The following is a 27,557-nucleotide window of genomic DNA, read 5'->3' on the forward strand; positions in this document are numbered from 1 at the left end:
AGTTGGAGAGTTCTCTACCCACACTCCCTATGTCAGTATAACATTCCCTTATAGATTTGTAGGCATTCCCACTAGTACCTAATACTTAGGAACTTGCTTCAAGCTCCATGGACAGGAGCCCTTCTGCTTCGTCATTTTGTTTGGTGGTCCAGTAGCCTTTGCCCTTTGCCTATGCTCACCAGAGGGCCTGGTTTAGAGCAGATGTTTGTTTGGCCACCGGGCTGCCTGTCTAGATTGACTTCTTAATGACAGCAGTGTGGCCTTGGCAGAGTGTGTTCCATGAGGACCTCTGCTTGCCCTTCAGCGCTGACCCTTGCGGATGAAATTGCTCCTCGCTTGTATTTTTGCTAAACTAGCAAATGCAGCAGGTTGATTCTGAGCAGCATTGAATTGCAGCTGTACATGAGGGGCTTCTTTCAGAAAGCCCTTGCTATTCCTTCTCTGTTTTCAGCAAGTTCAGAAACCTAAACCAGACAGCATCTGTAAAGTCTATTGCAGGATGTAATAAGTGGTCCCAAGAGTTCAGCGCCTTGGCGTTAAAGCTCCAGCACATGGAGGCTAAGAGCAGATAGCAGTGTCCGGGATTACTGGCTTTCCAGCCTGGCCTGGCAAGACACTCAGCCCTTGATCTATCCCGACTTACTCAGTGGTGTCTTTTGTAGGCCAACTCTTAAAATACTTGTTGGATTATTGAGGATTTACTGCTATTGACAGAAATCTACCTTGCTTAAAATATAGATGAAATTTTATTAATGGCGTTGACAGGAGCGTCTAAGGCTGATGAAAGTCTCAGGTGTACTGTCAGGTTCAGGAAGCTAAGAAGGTTAGCCAGACATCTTCCTCAACATTTCCTCTTCTTCTGTCTGCTCCGGAGTGTTGGGGGATTTTGGTTCCTTGCAAGCAGCAGTCTTTCTACTGTAGAGGTGAAAGTTACAGCCCCTAATTTACACTCTTCCTGCTTACTAATAGAAAAGCCAGAGTGGTCAGGTGAGGGTTCAGCCCAGTGCTAGAACATGTGCTCAGCACGTGCAGGGCTCTCGGTTCAGTCCCACGGAAGAAAAGCGAGAGGAGAAGCCAGATTTAAAAGCCAAAAAATGGAATAGGGTGATAATGGGCTGGTAGAGTTAGCTGGTGGGCTGGTGGGGTGTTCTGTCTGGTTCTGTCTGGGTGTTGTAGTTGCTTCCAGTGGCAGGACCCTTGACCTATAGTCCCGTTCTGCTCCACAGTTAACATGGGCAGAAGATCCCCCTCCAGAGAGGAGAACAGGTAGGGAACAGGTTGAGCCAGCCAGTGTTAACTACTCCCTGAAATGAACAGCTAGTTTCTCCATCTGCATCTGTCTCTACTCACCTAAAATACCACCATATGTATAATACGGTAAATTCCCATCCTTGGATTTACCAATGCTACACTGTTTAATTTCTTTTTTTAAGCTTTAAATTAAAAATCAGGTCTTGTTCAATTTTCTGGCCAATGGAAAATGTACAATGATGAGTGACTGGGTATGTATGTTCATTATCCAATGTGAAATTTGTGCATATAGAAAGCAGAAATTGTTTCTGGGCATTCAGTCTGTCACCGTCAAAAATGAAGTTATAAAGCAGATGTTGAGAGATCCTTATTATGTTAAAAAAATATTTTAGTTGTAATGAGTTTTCACAGATAATTATGTAACTTCTCTAAAGAAAAATTCAGTTGACACTTTTAAAATTCAAGACTATTACTACTTAAGTGGGAAATTTTTCTGAAATTAACTATCCTTTTAATATACAAATCCATATTAGTTATACAAGGCAATATTTTTGTATGCATTTGAGTTGTTATGTTTGTTACTTGCAAGTTTTTAGAGGCCCTTCCTCTCCAGTAGATGAGTTTCAAAACAGGTAACACTGTTTTCTGCAAAATAACAAATGACACACAGCATTTTTACTTTTGATGTTTGCTGTTGAGGAAAGCATTCAAGAATTGATGACATTTGCTTTGCCTATGAAAGGACTTCATCTGCTTAGTTTTCTTGGACATTAAAGATATATGGTATGTAAGTGCTGAATAAATGAGGCACTCTTAGTTACTTCCTTCCTGTCAGCAATCACTGTGACGTTTTCATTTGCTCACAGGTGATTTCAGATTGGAGAAGTCTAACGGAGAGATGGCCGAGTCCCCTGGAGCTGGGAGAGGGCCGACCAGTTCCACTCGCATCATCACCAGATTGCGGAACCCAGATAGCAAGCTCAGTCAGCTGAAGAGTCAGCAGGTGGCAGCCGCAGCCCATGAAGCAAATAAATTGTTTAAGGAGGGCAAAGAGGTGTGTTCTATTGCAAACAGAGTTTTGTGCACCCTGGATAATGAGAGTTGTGGACAGGAGAGGTGGCTCAGAGGTGCAGAGCACGGGCTGCTCTTCCTGTGGTCACCTCCCAACTGGAAACTCCAGCTCCAAGGGATCTGAGCTGATGCCTGTGGCCTCCAAGGCACCTGCCCTCATGTGCCAACACTCAGTCAGACACACATTAAACAAATAATTAGAATGGGAATGCACCCTAAACGTCTTTAAAAAAAGGGACAGGAAATTTACTGACCTATTTTTGAATTGTGTTTTCTTTCTTTCTTTTTTTTTTCTTTCTTTTTTTTTGGTTTTTCAAGACAGGGTTTCTCTGTGTAGCTTTGCGCCTTTCCTGGCTTATGCTCTGTAGACGAGGCTGGCCTCGAACTCACAGAGATCCGCCTGCCTCTGCCCCTGAGTGCTGGGATTAAAGGCGTGCGCCACCACCGCCTGGCTGTGTTTTTTTTTGGTTGTAGTGAGTACCAAGAGCAAAACTGTTAGTCTTGTATTATGGCAAATAAATTTATATACCAAAATTTAGTTCATTTATTAGAAATTCAGTGAGCAGATGATGTTAGAGTCAGCTTTATTTCATACAATTCTTTGTTAGTTCTCCCCTCCCCCCCCCCTTTTTTTAAATAATGTCTTACTGTGTAGCTCTGGCTGACCTGTACCTTGGTACATAGACCAGGCTGGCCTCAAATTCAGACAGAGATCCACCTGCCTCTGCCTTCCCAATGCTGGGATTAAAGGCGTGCGCCACCATGACCACCTGTAGCCCATTTCCTGTGACCACTTGAGAAGAACCGTTGTCTCTTGTAGCTCTTGGTAGAGCAGAGTGAGCTATCTGCATGATCAAAACTGACACTGGACATCTCTACTCATGATCAGCTGGGGCGCAGAATGACGACAGCTGTGTCTCTCGGGTGGTTATTTACTGGGTAGGTGAGCAGGAGTGAACCATTAAGGGAGCTGAAACAGGGAAGAGTGGAGCCAGTTCGAGGCAAGCCTTGACTGCTGTTGAGTACCAGGCCAACTCGTGCTGTGTAACAAGACCCTGTCTAAACTCCCGATACCCCTCCTATCTGTCACCTCTACGTTAGCGGAGAAAAGTAAACAACAGTATTGATTTTGTGTTCCACTGAAAGACTGAACCCAGCTTCTTGGAAACATTATTTTAAAGACCTCAAGGCCTGTATCAACTAAAGTTGGTACAATGAAAAGAGCAGCAGTAGGGGATTTTTAGCCATTTATTTTTTTAGGGATCATTGTGTGTAGTACTCTCCTATTCTGTTAAACTATGTGTTAGCATTTGATAGACTGAGCCGGGCGGTGGCACACCTTTAATCCCAGCACTCAGGAGGCAGAGGCAGATGGATCTCAGTGAGTTTGAGGACAGCCTGGTCTACAAAGTGAGACTCAGGACAGCCAGGGCTGTTGCACAGAGAAACCCGGCGGGGGTGGGGTGGGAGTTTGATAGATTGGTAGTGTGCATCTAAGATTCATGACCATTCCCAGTGGTGTCTAACCTAATCCTTAAGGTCTGTCTTCTTTCTGCAGTCAAGTCTTCCTTATTTAATTATAAATGACCAGCTTTCACTTTAATTTATTTATTTATTTGAGGCAGGGTTTCTCTGTGTTTCTCTTGTAGACTAGGATGCCCTCAAACTCAAAAATATATGTGTGCACCAAACACCCAGATTAATGAGGGGGGTGTCAAAAGACAACTTTGTGGAGTTAATTCTCTCATTTCACCATTTTGTGGTATCCGAGGATTAAAGCTGGGTCACCAGACTTGTGTGGCAAGTGTCTTTACTGACTGTCCCCTGCTCTGAGACAGTCTTGCTGTGTAGCCCTGCCTGAGGCTTGAATTCAGTCTTCCCACCTCAGCCTTCTGAGTGTTGGCACTGCAGATATGAGACACCCAGCCCAGCTCAACTTCACTTTCAGTTTAGCTGCTTTCCTTTTCTTTTCTTCTTTTTAAGTACCGCCCCTTTCCCCCATTTTTTCATAAGATGTCTATTGTTTGGAACGATTGATTACAATTATTGAAAGAGAGTTGGTCAGACAAAATTTTTTCGTCTTTGACACAAATACTGACAGCTTTATTTTCCTCATCAGGTGTTGGTAGTTAACTCCCAAGGAGAAGTGTCACGGTTGAGCACCAGAAAGGAAGTGGTGATGAAAGGGAGCATCAACAATTATTTTAAGCTGGGACAAGAAGGGAAGTACCGCGTCTACCACAACCAGTACTCTACCAACTCCTTTGCCCTGAACAAGCACCAGCACAGGGAGGACCATGACAAGAGGAGGCACCTGGCACACAAGTTCTGCCTCACTCCAGCCGGGGAGTTCAGATGGAATGGGTCTGTTCACGGCTCCAAAGTCCTTACCATATCCACGCTGAGACTCACCATCACGCAGCTAGAAAGCAACATCCCTTCATCCTTTCTTCATCCCAATTGGGCTTCACACAGGTAAAGGAAACTACAGTTCTTCTGTTGCTGTAAATATGCTAATTACCTAAAAATGGATCCATGGATAACTTTGGGTATCAGAATTTTACCCCTGGAGTAAAGTGGAGACCAAAGGTAAAGAATATTGTAGGTCAAGGAATTGAGAGGACTGAGTGATGCCTGGAGTTGCTCCTGGTGGATAAAATCTCCAGTTCTCTGAGCTAGGTACCCTGAGCCTGTGTACATATTCCTGCCACGTAGAACACTTTCTCATTGGAGCTGTGAAGCTGAGTCATGGTAGACTATGGCTGTCGTGTTTTCAGTTAAGAACAATGGAATGAAATGATTTTTTTCCTTCTGCAATGCAGGGCTAATTGGATCAAGGCCGTTCAGATGTGCAGTAAACCCAGAGAGTTTGCATTGGCTCTTGCAATTTTGGAGTGTGCTGTTAAGCCGGTTGTGATGCTGCCAATATGGCGGGAGTCTTTAGGACACACCAGGTGAGTGAATTCTGAGCTTTGGGATTGATGAGTAAGGATACTTCTGAAATGCTAGATCATTAATGATCATGGAAAAGCCCAAGAGGTCACAGTAAAGACTATCTCTTCCCAACCTCCATTAATTCCCAGAATGTAAGACTGTAATGAAGATGAAATGAGATCAAATATACTTTTTAGTATTTTAAAATTTTATTTATTATTGTTTATATGTGTGTGGACTTGTGCATGCCATGGGTATGAATAGATGGAGAGAAGTTTATTCTTGACAGGTGACTTTACCCCCGGCCATCTTGTCAGTCCCACATACGTATTAAAAGATATTACAAGTGAAAAACATTTTTGACAGGATGAAAGAGTGTGTGTCTCTGTGTCTATGTCTGCTTTGCTTAGATGTGTGTTTGTTTATCATGTGTATTCCTGGTGTCTGCAGAGGCCAGAAGAGGATGTTAGAACCCCCTGGAGCTGGATTTACAGACCGTTAGCTCTGTGGATTCTGGGAACCAAACCAGCCATTGCTCTTAACTGCTGAGCCATCTCCAGCCCCAAGAAGTCACAATTTTGAAGGATTTATTGCAGAATATTGCCAACACTATGCTAAGGATCAGGGTTCTTTGTACACTTGCATGTCTGCCCAAAGACCACATAGCTACCAAGCAGACTCAGAGGTGTGTACTCAAGCAAGCAGTAGAAGTCTGGGCAAGAGCACTTGCCACCCTTCAGGGGACTCAGGTTCACTACCCAGCACACGCGTGCTCATGCGCGCGCGCGCGCGCGCACACACACACACACACACACACACACACACACACACACACACCCCTCCAGTTGAGGTGGCACACACCTGGAAGCCCATTGCTAAGAATCAGATATTTGGGAAATAGACCCATCATGAAGGCTCTCTGACCTGCTGGTCTTAGCTGAAACAATGATTCATTGAGAGGCCCTGTCCTTAAAAAACAAATAAGGCCGGGCGGTGGTGGCACAAGCCTTTAATCCCAGCACTCGGGAGGCAGAGCCAGGTGGATCTCTGTGAGTTCAAGGCCAGCCTGGGCTACCAAGTGAGTTCCAGGAAAGGCGCAAAGCTACACAGAGAAACCCTGTCTCGAAAAACCAAAAAAAAAAAAAAAAAACCAAAAAAAAAAAAAAACAAATAAGGTGTTAGATAGATCCCTTGTGTCCGCCTCCGGCCTCCAGATGCATGTACATGCCCAAGCATACCTGTGTCCACAGACCTTAGAAAATAAACAGAAAGTTTTAAAAATTACTACAAGGACTGGACTATATGCACGAGACTTTTCTTCCCAGAATTTGAAGCTATAAATAAATAAACATATGTATGTATTTATGTAGTTATACAAGTTGTGGTTGCATATTCTTTTAACTCCAGCACTGAGGCTGAGGTAAGAGGGTCACAAGTTGCAGGATGCTGTCCAAACAAATAAACTATCAAAAGTATTGTTGCAAATGTGTTGCACTTACTTAGTAACCCTTTAAAGCCGGAAGAGTAGGTCTAACTGTCTGCCCTCCTGCTAGATCACTCCAATGGTATAATCCCCTAATTTTCAAAAAAGGAATGTATAAGTAAATAAAACATTTAAAGCTCAGTATGGTGGCTTATATCTGTAATGGTAGCACTTGGGGAAGCAGGGTCACCTTGAGTTTGAGGCCTGGACTACAGAAACAAGGCTGTCCCCAAACCAAGCAATTCAAACCAAAAAAGTGCTGGGCAGTGGTGGTGTACACCCTTAATCCCAGCACTTGGGAGGCAGAGGCATGTGGATCTCTGAGTTTGAGGCCAGCCTAGTCTACAAAACAAAAACAAAAAAGCAAAAGACAAGCAGAATAAGTCTCTGGGTGATGTCAGTTTTTGTCCTGTTACTATAAAATTTCACTTGTGTGTAGTTGGGTTTTTGGGGGTAGAATTTGATAAGAAATTGGAAGTTTTATATAGAAAAACAGTACTACAACTCTGTAAATTAGAAGGACAAGCTGAACTGGGTGTAATGGTGCTCACCTTTACTCTCCATGCTTGTGGAATGGAGGTAGGCAGAGTTTTGTGAATTTGAGGCCATCCTGGTCTACACAGCAAGGTCCAGGCCAGTGAAGGCTACATGGTAAGACCTTGTCTGGGACATGTGGATCAGGGAGTCGGGGAAAAGGCCAGAAAGTCTCTGTGCTGAAATTTTGAAAGTCATCACTGCTGTAGTTTCATGAGTGCAGTGATCTTGCTGTGTCTAGAAGACACTGTTCGGGTCTAGTCCTCCCCAACCTCTAGTACTTAGCATCTTTCTTGCCCTCTTTTGTGATGGGCCTCAGCCTTAGGGAAAGTGAAGCGATACAGATGTGCCATTTGTGACTGAGAGTCCACAGACACGTGTTCTCTGTACGTGACCAGCTATGAATGTCAGAGTTAACTGCCCTATCCACTGTACAGAAATACTTCTCTGATGAGGTTTGAGAGCTCACCCTGATGGCCTACACACTCAGGCACTAAAATCCAAACACACATGTATGTGTACATACACACACAAGTGAATAAAATACTCTGTTGACATCTTGGGTCTAGTGAGTAGAGGCTCCTGCCAACCCTGATGACCTGAGCTTAGTAAGATCCTAGCTCAGAAAGTAACAAGTCAGCCATGGTGCCACATGCTTCAATCTCAGTACTTGGGACATGGAGGCAGGTGGATCAGGAATACAAGGACAGTCTTAGCCTGAAACTTGAGGCCATCGTGGGATATATGAGATCCCATCTCAGGAAACAAACAACAAAAACAGGGTTTGAAATGATGGCTTCGTAGTTAAGAGCACTGGTTGCTCTCCCAGAAGACTTGAGTTCAGTTCCTAGCACTCAGGTGATGACTAGCAACTGTCTCTTAACTCCAGTACCAGGGATCTGGTGTATTCTTCTGGCCTCTGTGGGCCCCTACAAATGTTAAGTGCATATAAACACATGCTCTCACACCTACACATTAAGTAAGTATTAAAATAAATAAATACTCATTAAAGAATAGGTATTAGATTGAGGTGCACAAGCCTTGAATTTAATCTCATAGTAGAGGGTGGAGAATTAAGATTGAGGCCAGCCTGAGCTACATATAGCTACAAATACATAAACCTTGTCTCAAAAAATATAACAAAATATTTGAAGCTGTCAAAACACTTCCTGATCAGAAGCAGTAGAACAGTTAGTTCACCCAGAGAGTTCTCAAATACGCCCTAAGACATTGGCAGCTCTGCCGTGGAGCTGCATATTATTGAACAAAGAGGACATGGTTCGCCGGGCGGTGGTGGCGCACGCCTTTAATCCCAGCACTCGGGAGGCAGAGCCAGGCGGATCTCTGTGAGTTCGAGGCCAGCCTGGTCTCCAAAGCGAGTTCCAGGAAAGGCGCAAAGCTACACAGAGAAACCCTGTCTCGAAAAACCAAAAAAGGACATGGTTCATGAGCCAAAGATCAAATTAATCAAGATTGAAAAACAACTAAACAAAACCACAATGCTAATAGAAGAAAGACAAAACATGAATTAATTTGTATTTTTGTTCTGATACTTTTCTTTTTACACAGAACCTCCAGGTGCCATGGAGGAGGAAATTGGACACACATATTTAAAATTCTAAGTGGAAAACCATTATTGTAATCAAACTCAAAAGAGAGATGGCAAATAGAGGGAAAATCTTTGCACCACAAATGGAAATGTCCTCACTTGACAAAGACCTTTTATAAAGGAAAAGGACTAATAGTCCAGCACAAGTGAGACAAAGGACCGCACAGACATTGTGCAGGAAATCCATGTGAAAGGCTAGTAGACAGAGAACGGTGACTTCTCTCCTATTTAGCAATCAGTGGAATGGTAGTGTTTCCCTCCCAGTTTGGCTCCTCAGCTCCAAAGGGATGGGCAGCAGTTGGTTTGTGATTGACGACAGGCCAGGGTGTGCCTTGTACTCACTTCATTTTGTCAGCATCTCAAGTACAGGAACTTGTGGTCTCTGCCATCCCGTCACTGAGGAGGACAATGGAGGGCTACTCCCTATGTTCAGGATGAAAGACACACAGTGTTGTGTGTTATATCTGCAATGATACCCCGTAGCACAGAGTCATGGGCACTACCTGGAGATTAGGGTGTGGAGCTGACAGTTCAGTCTCATGGTCTGGCTCTCAGGTGACTATGCAGAGGTGAAAGGAAAATCTGCCAGCCCAGCGTAGTGTAGAATGACAGCTGGCCTACATGGTCCCATCCTGATGGGGCTCTCTTGAGTGTCCAGGGCTTTCTGCCCAACAGACAGGACTGGACTTGTATTGCTGCCTTTCCCCATACAGACTTTGTTGGTGGTGGCCAGAATAATAGAATTTTACTCAGGGTCAGCACACATCACAATGAACTATACCAAAGCAAAGTGAAGCTTTTGTATTTGGTGGTGAGAAAGGATCTGTTTGCTCTGGACTGAAACCGAGGGCACAAGCTAGCGCCTGGTCACTGTCAGCAGAGGGATCTGCTCTGTCAAAGTGATGGCTCAGTGTTTGAGCTGGAGCTGGTCCCTCTGAAATACATACGGAAGCAGTGGAACTGCTGGTGGTGGCGGCCTCCCCTGCTCCTGTGCCTGAGGCTGTGTCTTGCTGTGGCTGTAACCCTGCTTACTCCCTAGTTCTTAGACGGGGAATAGGCATCCCCTGGCACTCTGCCCAGCAATTTGTGAGGACCCTGGTGAGCAGTGTATGAAAGTGCAGGCTGAGGCTGATGAGAAAGAGCGGCACCAAGCCTTCTCAGTACAGTGGGAGGAGATGGGGAGGAAGAGTGAGTGCTTGCTTCCTTGTTGGTTCCTTTGAGATAGCATCTCAGTGGATAGCCCAGCCTGGTGTGCCCTCAAACTCAAGATTCAAGATACTGCTTTAGCCTCCCGTGTGCTGAGATGAAGGGCTTTTGCTACCGCACCTGAATTTTATTAATTAAAAAATTGTGTTGTGATATGGAAAAGCTTAGTGGTAGAGTGCTTGCCTAGAATACCCAAGGCTCTGTGCTTTTTTCCCCAGCACCTAAAGTGGAAAAAGGTGTCTGGCCTGCAAGGTCTCCCAGTGTTTGTATTTGCTGGTTAAAAGTCAGAGTCTGAGTTGTTTGTGTGGTGTCAGTTCTATTAGAGTGGGCTCCTCATGGCTATCCGTAGTGGTGGCTTGTGCATGAGACATTACAAGAATAAAACACTGGTGTTTCTTTAGGGACCTGTTTGGAAAGGCTATTCTTTTTTATTGTTTGTTTTCTGCTCTGGGCTCTCCTCTTAGGGATGCTGCACCTACTTATTTTTGTCTGTTGGAAGTGTCTGGGGTGTAGGGTTCTAACTAAGCACTCTCTGGTTTTCTTCCTAATTTTCAGTATTACATTCATATCTTTTTTTGTTTTTCAAAATTAAATGTAATTTTTTTGTAATCCGTGTGTTCTCAGGTTACATAGGATGACATCAATTGAAAGGGAAGAAAAAGAGAAAGTTAAAAAGAAGGAGAAGAAACAGGAGGAGGAGGAGACCATGCAGCAGGCCACCTGGGTGAAGTACACGTTCCCAGTGAAGCATCAGGTAACTGGCGCTGCGGTCTGCCCCGGTGTGCGCCGTCTGCGGGTGTGCTGCGCAGTTTCCCATGCGCTCATTCCGCTTTACCTTGTCACAGTCTTCAATTAACGAGGTGGTGTTGGCACGTCTTGTAATTTTGTGAGCTTGTTTCTTTTAGGATTTGAGACCAGTTTGTTGAAACTTGTTATAAAAATAAAAACATTGGCCGGGCAGTGGTGGCGCACGCCTTTAATCCCAGCACTCGGGAGGCAGAGCCAGGCGGATCTCTGTGAGTTCGAGGCCAGCCTGGTCTCCAAAGCGAGTACCAGGAAAGGCGCAAAGCTACACAGAGAAACCCTGTCTCGAAAAACCAAAAAAAAATAAAAAAATAAAAAAAATAAAAATAAAAACATTGTTAAATTTAGTAGGAGTGTTACATTCTTTCATAAATCTTTAGATTCCTACTAAAAACTGATTCTTTGGTAAATGTAATGAATTTGCCTGATTCTTTTATTATTATGCTTTTATCTGTTTCTGTGAGTGTCAGAGCACACACACATACGGAGGTCACAGCCTATTTGGCAGGAGTTGGTTCTCCTGGTCTCACCCCGTGGGTCCTGGGCATGGAACTCAGGGCACCAGGCATGTGTGCCTGCGCACGCCTCCCACTCTGTTCCAGTTTGCTTAATTCTTAGCCTGTGTGCGGCAGGCACTAGAGTACCAAGTGTGATTGTTTAACCGTTGTGTTTTTATTTCTCCAGGTTTGGAAGCAAAAAGGAGAGGAATACAGAGTGACAGGGTATGGCGGCTGGAGCTGGATTAGTAAAACACACGTTTATAGGTTTCTTCCCAAATTACCAGGCAATACCAATGTGAACTACAGGAAGCCCCTGGTCGGAGGTGAGTAGTCTACTGTGTAGTACATACAGCGGATAGGAGATCCTTAATGTTCCCAGTGCTGATGGTTAGCTTGTTGATAGAACCACTTCTCATTGGTATTAGTTCTTAGAATTTCATAGTATATTGACCTTATTGCAGATAAATGTATCCTTATGAAATTTTTACTAGCATGTGGAAAATACTGTTGTGATTTACTAATTTACAAGTTCTAAAGTTTTTTTTATTTAAGGTTATTTTTTATATTTTATGTTTATGAGTGTTTGCCTTCATGTATCTATGTGTAACACATATTCATGCCTGGTGTCCACAGAAGCCAGAAAGAGGGCATTCAGTCCCCTGGCCCTGAAGTTAGAGATGGCTGTGAGCCACCATGTGGGTGTTGGGAACTGAACCCAGGTCCTCTGCAAAACTCACAAATGATGTTAACCAGCTAAGCTAGTTCTTTAGCTCCAGAAACTAAAGATTTTTAAATTACCTTTACAAGACTTTGATATGTAGGATTTTAGTTAAAGAAAAAATGAGAGAAAATAATTTTTTAAAATATTCAGCCATGTAATTATTTTCAAAATCTGGATTCTTGTGGTTCCACCTGCCCCAAGACCTTATATTCAGTAGTAGTTGACATTTTCAGTACTATTACACCTAGAAACCTAGAAGGGAAGTGAACAGAGACTTCCATGACAGATGAGAGCATTCAGAGTCATAGAACTCAAAAATGCCTGCCTTTTGTGTATATTGTGTCTTGAGTGCCCCTCAGGACTTGACATCAACTTAAATGTAAGAAGGTATATGGTACTTTATTTGGGTTTGGTTTTTAATTAGAAATAATGAAATAATGCATATTGGATAGTAAGTACTTGGTGGTTTTCTATAGACTCACTATATTCAGTTCTTAGATTAGGAAGCTGTAGTGCTGTAGTGGTGGCTCAGAGGTTAAGAGCACTTGTAGAGAACCAGAGTTTGGTTCCTAGCACCCACATTCAGTAGCTCACAACCCCCTGTAACTGCAGAGATCTTGATTTCCTCTTTTAACCTCTTCAGGCTTCTGCACACAGATAATGTGTAAAGACACACAGACACACAGAAATAAGAATAAAAATAAGCTGGGTGGTGGTGACACATGCCTTGAATTCCAGCAGAGGAATTCCAGAATTCAGAGGCATAGGCAAGCGGATCTCTGAGTTTGAGGCCAGCCTGGTCTACAGAGTGAATTCCAGGACAGCCAGAGCTACAAACCTGTCTTGAAAAACAAAAACAAACAAAAAACAAAAATAAAACTTATTTTAAAAATTCTAATATTAAGACCATCTATGGCCATATATGTGATTCTTTTTAGCCAAAAATAATACAGATGAAAATAAGGATGAATCAGATAAAAGAAAAAGTCCACGAAGTCCAAAAAAAATGAAGACAGAATGTGATTCTGAGAAAGGTGAGGCAAAAGATTCAGAAGCTGCAGCCGGAGCAGATGAAAGTGCAATGGACCTATCTAAGGTGTCTGAGAAGAAGGACCAAGGTAAGCAGGGTCCAGTGTGGTGGGGCGGGGTGATGAGAGTGCCCTGGAGCAGGTTCATCAGCAAGGTACCGCACCGCCTCATAAGAGCGTAAATGGTGTCGTGGGTGATTCACCTCACTAAGCTGTCAGGGCTGTTGTTGTTCACAGACTTACTCAGCATTTATGACAGTTTAAGGACGTTTTCATCATGCCAAAGGAAGTTGCTTTCTGATCCCAACCCATCAGTCTATTCTTGGTGGATTTGTCTGTTTTAGACATTTCATTTAAATGAAATTAGGCAGTCTCTTGACCTCCTAATTTAATCCAGCGTGATGCTTTCAAGGTTCATCCACATTGCAGTGTATTTCAAAGAACACTCCACTGTATTGATAGGGCCACAATGCATCTGCCCAGTCATTGATCAGTGAGTAATTGGGCTGTTTCTGCTTTCTAACTGTTAGGAGCACTAACACTTTCAGTTTTAGGATTTGTTTCTTATTTGTTTTGTTTTTTGAGAAAGAGACTCACTGTGTAACTCTGATTGGCCTGGAACTCACTATGTACAACAGGCCGGCCTGGAATATACAGAAATCTACCTACTTCTGCCTCCTGAGTGCTGGGATTAAAGGTGCCACCATAACCAGCTAATTTTTGGATTTTCTTACAAACATTAATTAATTAATTTATTTGTTTTGTGGGTTCCAGGGCTCAAACTCAGAACCTCACACCCACTTGATAGCAAAGCTTTTATTCTTGAGCCATCCCACCAGATTTCTGTACCAAGTATCTCTGTGGGCACAGGTTTTTACTGCTTAGTGGTATACCAAGGAGTGGAATTGTTCGATGTATGGGAACATGGGAACATGATATGTAAGCTTTTGAGAAAGCTTAGGGTCAGTGAGACATATAAACAAAAAGTGTTTTAAACATTTTTTTTTAAACACATAAACAAACTTGGGAGATGGCCCACTGATAATGGTCTTGGTACTTAAGCATGAGGACTAGGAGTTTGTATTCCCAGAGTCCACATACATGCTGGTTGGGCATTGGTGGCCTGCCTGAAATTACAGCACTTGAGGACAGAGCCTTGCTAGCTAAACTAGCTGTATTGTTGAGCTCTGGGTTCAAAGAATAAAATTGAGACATACTGAAAAAGAATCCAGACGCACATACACAGGAACATAAACAAACATATAGATGCATGAAACAAAAACATAGGCTAGGCATGATTATTCACACCTATAATCCTAGTACTTAGGAGACTGAGGCAGAAGATTGAGTTGAGTCTGAGCTAGCAGGGGCTACAGAGTGAGACTCTGTCCACAAAAAACAAAACAAAAACAAAGTTTCTGGCTTGACTGCTAACTGACTCCATGACACACTTTATGGATCACATGTCATTTCTCCACAAATCCAGAAAAGTCTGACTTTTCTGCTTAAACACTAATTTTGAAGTGTTTATAAGTAATAAAACTGGAAGGAAATTTTTAACAAACGAAAAAAACACAAATAAGTCATCTGTAATTGTAGCACTCAGGAAGCTGAATCTGAAGAATCATTGCAAACGCAGGCCTGATCTACACAGTGAGTTCCAGACCAGCCCTATCTGGGGGGAATTGGGGAACACACACACACACACACACACACACACACACTCACTCACACGTATGTGGAAGAAATAAACAGAAGTTTTAAACTCATAGTAGCCTGATAGCACGTGTGCCAGAAGTGGTTTTTGTTCAGATTAGTTTGCTGTGTGGCCCAGGATGTCCTCAAACTCATGCTATTCCTGCCTCTGCCTCCTCCCAGTGCTGGGTGACATAGCTCCAGCTCAGCACAGTTGAAACTAACCATACCTGTAGGCATAATATACTCAATAGCGTATCATAGGCTAAGTCATTTTCCCACTATAGAATTCCATCAATTTAGGTAGCAAAAATTAGAATCATCTAGTATTTGAGATGTATCTATTTTTTAACCCCATTTAAAGTTTAGTAGTGTCCATGACCTTCCTATATATATAAAAATAGCAATAGTAGATACTTCTAAAAATGAGAATTCTTCATGAGTAAAATTCCTTCAGAATAAAAATTACATTTTTATCAATGTCTTTAATTCACAGATGTCAAAGAAGTTTTAGATTCTGATAATGACAAATCGTTCAAGGAAGAACCAATGGAGATAGATGATACTGTCAGAACAGAGTCCCATATAAACTGTCAGGAGAATACTCAGGTGGATGTGGTCAATGTCAGTGAGGGGTTCCATCTAAGGACTAGTTACAAAAAGAAAACAAAATCTTCTAAGCTGGACGGGCTCCTGGAAAGGCGGATTCGACAGTTCACACTGGAAGAGAAGCAGCGCCTTGAAAAGTTGAAACTGGAGAGTGGGTTGAAGGGAGTAGGCAAGCCTCTCACCAGTGCTCTGAAAAGCCCCTCTGAATCAGCAGTAACTGCAAAGGCCAGCGAAGGGTGTCAGGGTGACTGGCTCAGACAGGAACAAAGCCCCAGTCCGAGCCAGGCTAGCCCTGGGGACTCGGGACATGGGTGTTCACAAAGTGATCCTAGTCTGAGCACAAACAAACTCTACCCAAAAGATCAAGTGTCAGATGATGTCTCTGTTCAGAGTTCAGGGCCAAACTGTCAGCGACTGAACTCTGTTGAAAGTGCCCTAGATGCCAGTATCTCTGAGCCTGCCAGTAAGGGACTAGAACTAAGTCAGGCTAAAACCCAAGGAAGTGACTTTATCATTGACGACGCTAAACCAACCAGTGCAGAGGATGTTGGCACTTTGACCTCTAAGAGCAAAAAGCCACTCCCACAGGAAGAGAGCAGCACAACCGTGCCTTCTTCCAAGAGTACTGTACCAGCATCAGTACCTAAAAGTACCAGTGACAGAGATGCCCGGCCCTTCCCCAAAGCAATGGACTTTGATGGGAAACCAGGTTGTGACTCTGAATGTAATAGCACTTTGGAAAATAGTTCTGATACCATGTCTATTCAAGATAGCAGTGAAGAAGATATGATTGTTCAGAATAGCAATGAATGTATCTCTGAGCAGTTCATAACCCCAGACCAAGGCATGGAGAGTGCGGAGCCGTCAAAATGTGAGTTAGTTCCTAAATCCACTGAACATTGTGAAGATAAACTACAGGGTAAGGTAACTGAAGCAAATGGTAAAAAAACAGGTCAGCACCAAAAGCTAGATGAGAGACCAGTTAACAAATGCACTGACCAAATAAGTCCAAAACATACCACTGACAGAAAGAATAATGACAATCGAGAGTCTGAAAAGAAAGGACATAAGGCAAATAAACTTCAGATAAATGGCAAAGACAGTAAAGCTAAGGGTTACCTGAAGGGGCAGTGCCTGAAGGACGGCTCTGAAGGGAAAGTTGTGAGTGGTCCTGTTGAACCAAAGGTCAATAATATCAGTAAAGTCATCCCTGGAAACGTCAAGTCACTGGCTGTTAAGGAATCTGCCGTGAAGCCGTTCGTTAACGGTGACATCATCATGGAAGATTTCAATGAACAAAACAGCTCTGAAACCAACTCGCATTCACTGAGTTCTTTAGATGCCAAAGGTAATCACCAAGACAGCCTCCATACCCTCCCGTCCACCAAAGAGTCAGGCAGTGCCCAGGTAACCATGCGGCCAGCCCCTTGTCCAGAAAGCAACTCATTTAATCAGGTGGAAGATATGGAAACAGAGAGTCCAGAGTTTAAGAAGGTTACCCCATCTCCTGTTACTTCTGAAGAGATGTCTAACCTTAGTAATGACTTCATGGATGAAAATGGTCTGCCTTCCAGCAAAGACGAGAATGTCAATGGAGAATCCAAAAGGAAAACAATCATCACAGAAGTCACCACGATGACATCCACAGTTGCTACAGAGTCAAAAACTGTCATTAAGGTAGCAAAGGGGGACAAGCAAACTGTGGTTTCTTCCACAGAAAATTGTGCCAGATCCACTGTCACAACTACCACCACCACTGTGACAAAGCTCTCCACACCTTGCCCAGACACTGGAATGGACACCATCTCTGTAAAGGAGCAAAGCAAAACTGTGGTGACCACGACAGTGACGGACTCCCTGACCACTGCAGGAAGCACGCTGGTGACCTCTATGACTGTGAGCAAAGAGTACTCCACAAGAGACAAGGTGAAACTGATGAAGTTCTCAAGACCCAAGAAGACCCGTTCAGGAACAGCCCTGCCGTCCTATAGGAAGTTTGTTACCAAGAGCAGCAAAAAGAGCATTTTCGTGTTGCCTAATGATGACTTGAAAAAGCTGGCCAGAAAAGGAGGGATCCGGGAAGTCCCTTACTTTAATTATAATGCAAAACCTGCCTTGGACATATGGCCATATCCTTCTCCTAGACCAACGTTTGGTATCACGTGGAGGTATGTACTTTATATGTTATTTGGGGGAGGGGGGGACTAAAGTTTTTTAAAGTCTCATTTTGAAGTAAAATGAGCTCCCAGGAGAGAGGGAAGCGTATATGTGGTGGCCAGGTTAGTGATGGAAATAATACAGAAAGCTGCTAGCTCTGCCAGCGGGTGGGCTGCCATTTACCCAGCAGCCATGGACTTGACGAGAACGTCAGGGATTCTTTGAACATGCATGTCCATTTTAACTTCCATGAGCCAAGAGGAACACGCCAAGCTTATTCTCATGGTCTACCTTTTCAAGTTATTACATGTTGTTTGCTCTACACCACGACAACCACAGAGTTGGATGATCACTTCCTGGGATTCATAAAAACATGCCTGTAAATTCTTAAAGCCTGTCATGTCAGTCCTTCCTACTGAAATTTATTTGCATGATAAAAGTTTTGGGGTTCTCTATTATTTATGTAAGAAAAGATAGAGTGTAATTTCCTTAGGAACTGTCTTAAAATGCAGAAATAGTCTCATTTAAGAATGCTGGGCCTCCATGTTTGCGGAACACCTTGTAAGTTCATAGTTTTGGCAGTTGTTAATTCATGTTCATCTTTCACTGGGAAGGAGGCCTAGAAGTTCTCCTGTAGACATAGAGTAATTGCCTATGACCACAGAGGCCAGGTTAAGCCCAGTTCCTGGTTTTCCTGACCCCAGCCAGCACTTTATGTGCTGTGTGCGTTTCACGTGCTTGTCCGTGTTCTGTCCCTTTTCATGTCTCTGTCTCTACCTTCCACCCTTGTTGAGAGGGATGAACATAGGCATTAAGAACCTCAGGCTTGGAAAGCAGCATGGTCTAGGCTACAGTTGGTTTTTCATGGTCATTCCAGCAGGTTACTGAGCAGGGCATCATCTCTCTTAAGACTTCATTTCAGGGTGTCTTAAGTATTTCCAAATTCAGTTACTGCCATCCTTCTTTATGTCCTTTATATTATAGTCAGCTAGCTAGTGTAAGAAAAGACCACAAAACGGGTGTAAAGGCAAATTCTCCCTAGAGGAATTCGTTTACTGTGGTGACCACTCACCATTTGTATGGGCACGTTTTTTTATACCTCATCATTGATTTGAAGTAAGATGTCATCACTCCATGGCACATGCACTAGAGACAGCTGAAAAGTCCACTTTCTCTGCAGGGCCTGCAATGAAGGATTTGCAGAATCCTGCAGGGAATCAAGGAACTCTTCATTGCAGTTCATGGAGTGTAGGATTGCTCTGCACTTTTCTGCTTTCTTCATTGAGAGCGGTCCCAAAGTGCATCCTTGACTGTCCTGCAGGTAACTTCTTTCCCACTGGAAAAGTTACTATGTACATACCAGTAGTTGAACTAAGATGCCCCGGCAGGCGGGGAGCTGGTCTTGCTGCTCCTTATGTTCTGAAATGAAAGGTAGTCATTGGGCCCCAACCGTCATGGGCCCCAGAGCCTTTGTGTGCATGGCTGCAGCGCAGTGCAGGTGCCTTGACTTAGAATGTTTTGATATGCGCTAGCATGCATCCTACCTGTTTGGTCAGTCTCATTTTTTAATGGAAAGAAATACCTTACTGTACATTCTTAATCTGTTGAAGTTGAATTAATAACTGTCACTTCTGACTAATGGAAGCATGGGTAAAAATATGTGTTATTTTGATTTTAGGATACTTTTTTAAAAATTGCTACAAAAACTATTCATGTAAAGTGCATTTTTATACTAACCCTTGAGTCTCATGTGTTTGATGCTTAGTAGAAGAATTCTGAGAGCTGATGGTGTGATTCTAATTTATTTATTTGTCTATATTTATTTATTTGTTGGGGGGTGGTTCTTCTGGGTCTAGCTATGCAGCCCAGGCTGGTCTTAAACCCCTGTCCTCCCACCTCAGCCTCATCGCAGTTAAGACTACACATAGGCCCAGCTGCATGGTGGTACATATTTTTAAGGTAATGTTAAAGCTGAGTGCTATAGGAAAATTGACACTTGTCTCATGGCTGCAGTAAAACCTTTTGGCCCTTTGAGCGTACCTTTCCTTATATCCATTTTCCCTGACAAGACTCTGTGTCGCTGTCGTTTTGAACTGGCAGTTGTTCTCCAGAAAGCTGCTAGAGGGGTCCTGCTAAAATGGCTGTATGCTGGGACTCTTCTGAATGATTGATGGACGCTCACTACTGCAGGGAAGGGAGGGGAAAGTGTGCGACACCTGATGATCACTAGGCGAGAAGGGAAGCCTTAGCAGAGAATTTACAAGCTTTTCTTTAAGCCTTCTCTCTGGCATAGCTCATTCTGAGCTTTGCTTTCTTCTCCATGCAAGCTCCATCGCCATTTACACCTGCCCCTTCCCTCTGGCAATAACTACACAGGATGTAGCATCTGAGAAGTGTGTGCTTTTTACACACTTCGTTCCTTCTCGTGTGTCCCTTGCCTTCAGTCAGTCAGTCACACTGTCATCCACTGAACACATGCTTTAGACTATGGCAGACCTATGTACTTGCTTCTCGGACAGCTCTTACCAGGTAGATTCTAACACACTTTGTGTCTCTCCCAGCTTCATTCACAGTCCTGACCCATCGGCAGCACGCCATTGTTGTTGGGATGAATGAATGAGTGAATGAATCGGCAGACTGATAGCCTGTGGCTGTGTTCATCCACTGATGTTATCTGCATTTTACAATGGGGTTGCTTTTGGGGACCGGGGATATTGATGGTTGGTAGAGTGCTTGCCTGGTATGTCCAAGACCTTGGGTTCTGTCCTCAGTACAGTGGAGGTGAGACGGTGTTGTGTGTGAGGCAAGACAGACAGAGTGAGGATTTGAAGCTACTGTTTGACCCTAGAGAACAAGCAGAGGAGAAAGAGAGAATAAGAAATGCTTGTTTTTCTCTTGACACACCAAATGGCACAAGGCTTTCCATGGGGCGTGGCCTGAAGTGACTGACACTTTGTTCCTCCCAGGATATCCCTCCACTAGTCAGCATCTTAATGGCTCGAAGCTTTCTGGGGTGTTAACATGAAGAAACGTGTTATAGGTGGAGCCAGAAATTGGCAGAGCAGGAACCATTCGACTAGAGGTTCATTTTTCATATGATAGGAACAGAAAAAGCATCGCCTTTCCAGTGCAGAATTGTCCTAAGATTTCCCATTTGCCTGTTAGTGGAGGAAGTTACCTTTACTGTCTAGGTTTCCTCTGTGATGCATTCAGCCAGTGTGTTCACTTTATGTAGTTTGAAAATGTCCAAAGGGGAATCTATTTATGCAGGTTTTAACAGGGAACTGATAGCCGTGGGGTGCTTTAATATATGTTACAGTGAATTCCATTTTAGGATAAAATACTTATTGAAATTGAGTAAATTCATTTTCATATGTGCTTTTGGTGTTACTTTTTTTTAAAAAAAAGTGTATTTAGTAACTTTACACTCATGCTTATGGAAAAGCGTGAGCCCAGATTCCCTACTCTGATTCCCAGTTATTTCTGGGAATAACTTTCTTAGGATTCCAAAATTACCCACATTGTTAGTATTCATAGTATGTGCAGTAATTGATTTCAAGAGTCACATGGACTACAGAATTCCTTTTAGTTTGAAAAGATCTTGTTGCATTGGCAGAGTGTTTTACTCTTTGATAAAATATAAACATATTCAATTGTTTTGTTTTAGCAAAAACTATTTCATCCTGATTTTATCTTCAAGACTCCTCTCATATTTAGTAACATGGTTATTGATTTTTTTTTTCTTGGTAGTTTTTCATGCAGATATTTTAGTAGATTAATATAATAAAAATCTTTATAAAATTGTTATCTCATTACTCTTAAGATAAAACACTTACCTATTTATATGGCATTGGAAATGAATCTAGATGATATAAGATGTTATCCTAGGAACTCAAAGCTGTTAAAGACTGTGTAATGTCACAGTCTTACAGAGCCGTGTTAGAAATACTGCGGTTACAGTGAGCACCAGAACCATGTCCTCTGGGTTCACAGAGAAGAAGAGAGTGTGAGTGAGTGTGTGTTTATATGTTTATATGTAGTTGATCTGGGTTGTTCTTTCAGGTATAGACTCCAGACGGTCAAATCCTTAGCAGGAGTGAGCCTGATGTTACGGTTACTGTGGGCCAGTTTGAGATGGGATGACATGGCAGCCAAGGCTCCTCCAGGAGGAGGAACCACACGGACAGGTAAGGGAGTTGGACTTGAAGTGTAAAAGATGTGGGCTAAAGAAATAGCTTAGTTGCTACAGTGCATAGGTCATGCGCTAACATGTGGAGCCATTTAGGTTCCTAGCATTGGATAACCTGGTTGTGGTGGTGCATGCTTGAACATTGGATAACCTGGTTGTGGTGGTGCATGCTTGAAACCTTACCACTGAGGAGCTGGAAGAGGGAGGATCAAAAGTTCAAGGCCATCTTCGATTACATGAGGCCGTGTAGCAAAAAAAAAGTAGCCAGACTTGGCAGCAAAGGCTCGTAATGCCAGCTACTTAGGAGACTGAGGCAAGAGACTTGCTTGGGCTACTTATACTTAGCTCAAGGCCAGCTAGAGCAACTGTCTCAACCAAAACAAACCAAGAAATAAAAAATGAATCCGTGGCTTTAGCACTCACCTAACATGTACAAGGCTCTGGGCTTGACCCCTAGCACTGCACAAAAATCAAATCATGTGCCATTCACTGAATTTATTACATGCTTGTTTTATTTTATAGAATTTAACCTTGCTCAAGTTTTCCAAGTGCCATAAACTCAAGGTTAAGGAGCAAGGTTCATATTCTAGGTGAGTTAGCACACATAGACCCATCAAATTTTCAAATGATAGTTGTTACTACAGAGTGTAAGTCAGTTAACCTGGGATTCCTGGACCCTCAGGCACCACTTTGACTGGGTGCTGCCTCTGGGAGGTAACTTGGACCTTACTGCAGTTTTTTTCTTCCTGCTACTCATGCTGAGGTGGAAGGATTGCCACAAGTTTGATGCCAGCCTGGGCTTATGTGTCAAGTTCTAGGCAATGGGCTATAGAGGGAAGCTGTGTGTTAGTATATCAGAAGGAAAGGGATGGCCCGCCTATGCAGCAGCGTGACATTCCCCGATGGAAAAACAAACAGCAGCACCGCCCACATGCTCTCTGGGGCCAGAAGCTCAGCTTTGTAATCAAGCAGTGATGCTGTGCTCATTAATAAGCCAGATGTTCTGAGAGGACATTGCAGAGTCACATCTTTAAAGAAGTATATCGTCTTCCCATAGAAACATCTGAAACTGAAATCACAACCACAGAAATAATTAAGAGGCGTGATGTGGGTCCTTATGGCATTCGTTCTGAATATTGTATTAGGAAGATTATTTGCCCCATTGGAGTTCCAGAAGCACCAAAAGGTAAGAAATAGAAAAAAAAATGTATATATCATCACTAGCCTGTTGGCCATGTGTTCCATTAATTGTGATTTAGTACTTGTTTCTTGAACTACTTACCTTACACCACAAACTACTCCTGTATTGAGAAGCATATAGAGACTAACAGCTGAGACACCTGGCCTGCAGTTAAGAGTCCTTACTGCTCTTACAGAGGGCCCAGGTTCAGTTCCCAGCACCTACAGTGTGCCTCACAACTCCAGTTTAAGGGGGCTCTGAGGCCGTTACTTGAACTCCATGGACTCCTGCATGTATATGTGTATAAACTCATGATAAAAAATGCTTAGACTAATGCACCAGCACTTGGGAGGCAGAGGCAGGTGGATCTCTATGATTGAGGCCAGTCTGGTCTACAGAGCAAGTTCCAGGACAGCCAGGACTGTTAGACAGAGAAACTCTGTCTGGAAAAATAAAAAATAAAACAAAAAAACTAATGCAAACTATTCAAGATAGTCATAATATAAGAGACATGCACAAATACATAAATAAAAATTTTCAAGTGTGGGAAGAGAAAATGATGTCTTCACAAAGAAACACTTTTTGAAAATCATTCTCCTTAAATGTATACCTTTACTGATACTAACTCCTAGTTCATTTTAGTGAATGATGATGGGGAATAACCCCCATTTGAAAGAATACTGTCCTGGGAGATAATGGAATACTATCACAGTGACAAGTGCTATCCAGGCACCAAAGTGGGGACCTCCGTTGATGGACAGTGCAGGTCTACTTCTGGCCGCCTCTGTTTATTCCAGCAGCTCAGAAAGTGAGAGGAAATGTGGAGTCGACGACTGCTAAACACAGAGGAGACTTATCTAAGGCAGCAAAACCTAATTCTTCTGCTTCTTTATTTTTCTCTTTTTCCTTTTTATACCACCTAAAACAAAAATTTCTACACAAGAAGGAAATCACCTCACAACCACGAGCTGCATATTTTCCAAAAACAAATTAAACCTTCACACAGGAGGCGGTGGTGGCGCACACCTTTAATCCCAGCACTCGGGAGGCAGAGGCAGGCGGATCTCTGCGAGTTCGAGGCCAGCCTGGGCTACAGAGTGAGTTCCAGGAAAGGCGCAAAGCTACACAGAGAAACCCTGTCTCGAAAAAACCAAAAAAAAAAAAAAAAAAAAGAAATCGGGGCTGGAGAGATGGCTCAGAGGTTAAGAGCACTGGCTGTTCTTCCAGAGGTCTTGAGTTCAATTCCCAGCAACCACATGGTGGCTCACAACCATCCGTAATGAGATCTGGTGCCCTCTTCTGGCCTGCAAGCCTACATGTAGGCAGAATACTGTATACATAATAAATAAATAGATCTTTAAAAAAAAAAAAAAAAAAAGAAATCACATTATGATCAAAGTTGCATGTTTTCCTTAGAAGCCCACAAGTAGTTAGACATTTTCCTTTGTATTAATTTTCCCACCATAACATCTTCACCTCAAAGCACTGATTCTCTTATTACTATTTGAGAAGGTTTAAGCAAGCCGAGCGTATTTCCGCCAGTTCCTTTGGATGGCAGGCAGCTGTTTGCGGTTTCAGCGCAGCAGATTCCAAGCCTGTTTCTGCTCTACAAAGTTTTACTCAAGTGCTCAGCTAACCATCTGTTTTTCTTTTTTCTTTACACACAATAGGGCCATTTGATTTCCTTTCACAACTTTGTTTTTTCAAGGCGCACACCAAAACCTGTGACTAATTCTCTAAGCTACATGACCAAGGAACTCAGACCTAACCTTGGTGTTGGGACGTAATTGCTTTCTTTGATCATCAGCCTGTTTTTCCACAGGCAGAGTTCATGGGTCTGTAATGCATAAAACTAACTTGTTCTCATTTTCCATCCTTGACAAATCTCACATCTCTTAAGCATCATTGCTTTGTGAAAATCATCTTTATTATGATCTACAAGTAAATTATGCAGTGAGGAGGGGGATTTTCCCATGAAACAATCACACTATACTGTTAACTGTTTTTTATTATTTACAGCAGCTGCGCCTTAAGCATCTGATGTCCTAATCAGAGACTGCAAATCTGCTGCTACCAGCAGCGATTAGGTCGTAGCCCTAGGGAATGGGATTCCCTTGGGCACTTGTAGCAGGAATCTTAAAAGTTCTTTTTAATAAAATCAAACCTGGAGCCAAGTATTGGGGTGAACACTGGAAGATCAGAGAGACAGAACAAGCCACAGCTAACCTCACCTGGCCAGTTCCTCAGCTGGTCTTGTTTCCTCAGACTGGAAGCCTCTGTGTCCTCATATCCGAATGGCTCTCAGCTGAACTGTGCTGCTCGAAAGCCTGAAAGCTTAACCAGCCAAATGCTTCTAGTTTCTGGTCCTCACGCCTTGTATATACCTTTCTGCTTTCTACCACCACTCCCTGGGATTAAAGGCTTGCTTTCTGGGATTAAAGGCGTGAGTCACCATGCCTGTCTGTATCCTTGAACACATGGATTTCTGCCTCTGGAATGCTAGGATTAAAGACGTGTGCTACCACTGCCTATCCTTTATGTTTATTTAATATTGTGGCTGCTCTGTCTCTGACCCCAGATAAGTTTATTAATATGCACAATATTTGGGGGAATACAATACCACAGGTACTGACTCTTTCAAAACTATCAAGGGAAACTTTATCTAGATCTCTATCCCTCCAAAGAACTCCCGATTCAAAGGTTGAAGTGGAATTCTGCCCACTCAGAGAGGTTAAATAGCAAGTAGCTAGGGCTGGAGAGATGGCTCAGAGGTTAAGAGCACTGGCTGCTCTTCCAGAGGTCCTGAGTTCAATTCCCAGCAACCACATGGTGGCTCACAACCATCTGTAATGAGATCTGGTGCCCTCTTCTGGCCTGCAAGCACACATGCAGGCAGAACATTGTATACATAATAAATAAATAAAGTCTTAAAAAAAAAAATAGCAAGTAGCTAACCTTCTCCCTTTGCTGGCTCTTCCAAAAAACCCAGCGTCCTTCTGCTCAGCCCCAGTAAAGAAACCTCACTACACTTAGTTCCTCCCTACTACTTTCTGTTAGCTACTTGCTGATTCAGCCTCCTGCCTGCAGGTTAATTTTATTTAATCAAACAAATGTAACACATCTTTGCATTGTTAACAAAGCAGTAGGAAGAAATGCAACACACTTTAGAATAATATTCCACAGCACTATACTAGATACAGTGGGATTCTTTCGTGTGGGCACCACACCATACCAAATGCAGTAGGCACACAACAGCAAGCAGGAGAGAGAAGAGCAGAAGCAAGGGGCATCCTGGAGACGTGCCACCCCGGGGGGGGGGGGGGGGGGGGACTTTGCCTCTCCGGGGTGCACCCATCACAGCTGTGCTGTCCACTGAGCTGTGCTCCCTGTGCTCCATTGCTGACTGCAGCTTCTCTGAGATGGCCACCGCCACTGTCTCACATCAGTCTCTATGGCCGGACTCTATTGCCCTCTGGGCCCTGGACAAGGCTGGGTGCTAATCCCTCCTTACTGTACAGTGTTCTAAATCTCTCTCTTTTTTAAAGATTTATTTATTATATATACAGTGTTCTGCCTGCATGTATTGCTTGCAGGTCAGAAGAGTGCACCAGATGTCATTATAGATGGTTGTGAGCCACCATGTAGTTGCTGGGAATTGAACTTAAGACCTCCGGAAGAACAGCCTCTGAGTCATCTCTCCAGACCCAGTATTTTAAATCTTCCTGGGAGATTTTTGCATATTCTTCAGCTTTTTGGATCTCCTTCTTATACTGGGTAAATGTAGCCTATCTCCTCAGTGCTATGGAGGGAAATAAGTCTTGCCAGCTCAGCTGTGAAGGACTCTAGGCTTGCTTTAGTCTTTGAAGCAAGGAAAGGTTGAGGATGACTGTGACCCACGATCTGAGCACAGTGGCCCAGACTCAGCACTCGGGTCTGAAGCAGAGAGATAATACGGCTGTGTTTCATAGTGAGTTATATGCCACGCTACAGCTTACGTAGAAGGGCAGTGTTGGTAAGGAAGAAGAGGGAACAGACACACAGTGCCACCAGGGAAGCCCCTCCTCTACCTCAGCTGCTGAGTGTACATGTGAGGTGTCCTCTTCACACAACTCCCCTTCCTCTTCACTGACAAGGAAATTTCATCAAGCTGACCCCTTTTTGTTTCAGACTCTCACCAGGCCAAGGAGAAGCAGTCTCAAGTGATCCCTGGAATGGGTATTGCCAGGAATTTGGCCTTCTCTCCCCCTTCCCTTCCCCGGTGTCCCAGCTCTCAACTTGCCTCCCAGAAATGCTAACTCTTTGAAAGAAATTGTAGTGGTGCTGGAGTCTCAGCAGTGAATTGCTTAGTCACATGTGGAGAAGGAATGAGGAGTAGTCCTAGGCAGAGAAAAAGGGGTGTAAAGGCCCACCAGCCCTTTATCAGGGTTGGTGAGCCATGACCCATGAGCCTTGGTGACTACCTGCTTTTACAAATAAAGTTTGATTGGAACACGGCAACATGTAACTCTTAACATTGTTTCTTGGTTTTTCCACTGATTCTCTTTAAAAATGGATGTGCATCGCTGCTTTGCCTGCATATGTGTCTG

General features: G+C 43.4%; 1 protein-coding gene across 9 annotated transcripts in view; it reads left to right on the forward strand.

Annotated features, from left to right (window-relative positions):
• The window catches only part of Bptf (bromodomain PHD finger transcription factor), a 113,177-nt gene that overhangs the window by 53,503 nt on the left and 32,117 nt on the right, over positions 1–27,557 (forward strand). For all 9 annotated transcript variants that reach the window (XM_052759642.1, XM_052759649.1, XM_052759648.1 and 6 more), the window contains 9 exons: positions 2,118–2,305; positions 4,442–4,797; positions 5,145–5,276; positions 10,713–10,842; positions 11,577–11,715; positions 13,052–13,231; positions 15,333–17,613; positions 21,665–21,789; positions 22,849–22,977. In XM_052759642.1, the coding sequence (XP_052615602.1) occupies positions 2,118–2,305; positions 4,442–4,797; positions 5,145–5,276; positions 10,713–10,842; positions 11,577–11,715; positions 13,052–13,231; positions 15,333–17,613; positions 21,665–21,789; positions 22,849–22,977 (3,660 nt within the window). The remainder of the gene's footprint in view (positions 1–2,117; positions 2,306–4,441; positions 4,798–5,144; positions 5,277–10,712; positions 10,843–11,576; positions 11,716–13,051; positions 13,232–15,332; positions 17,614–21,664; positions 21,790–22,848; positions 22,978–27,557) is intronic.

Source organism: Peromyscus californicus, unplaced genomic scaffold (genome assembly GCF_007827085.1).
Source record: "Peromyscus californicus insignis strain IS unplaced genomic scaffold, ASM782708v3 Scaffold_3__1_contigs__length_106647218, whole genome shotgun sequence".
Taxonomy (NCBI): domain Eukaryota; kingdom Metazoa; phylum Chordata; class Mammalia; order Rodentia; family Cricetidae; genus Peromyscus; species Peromyscus californicus.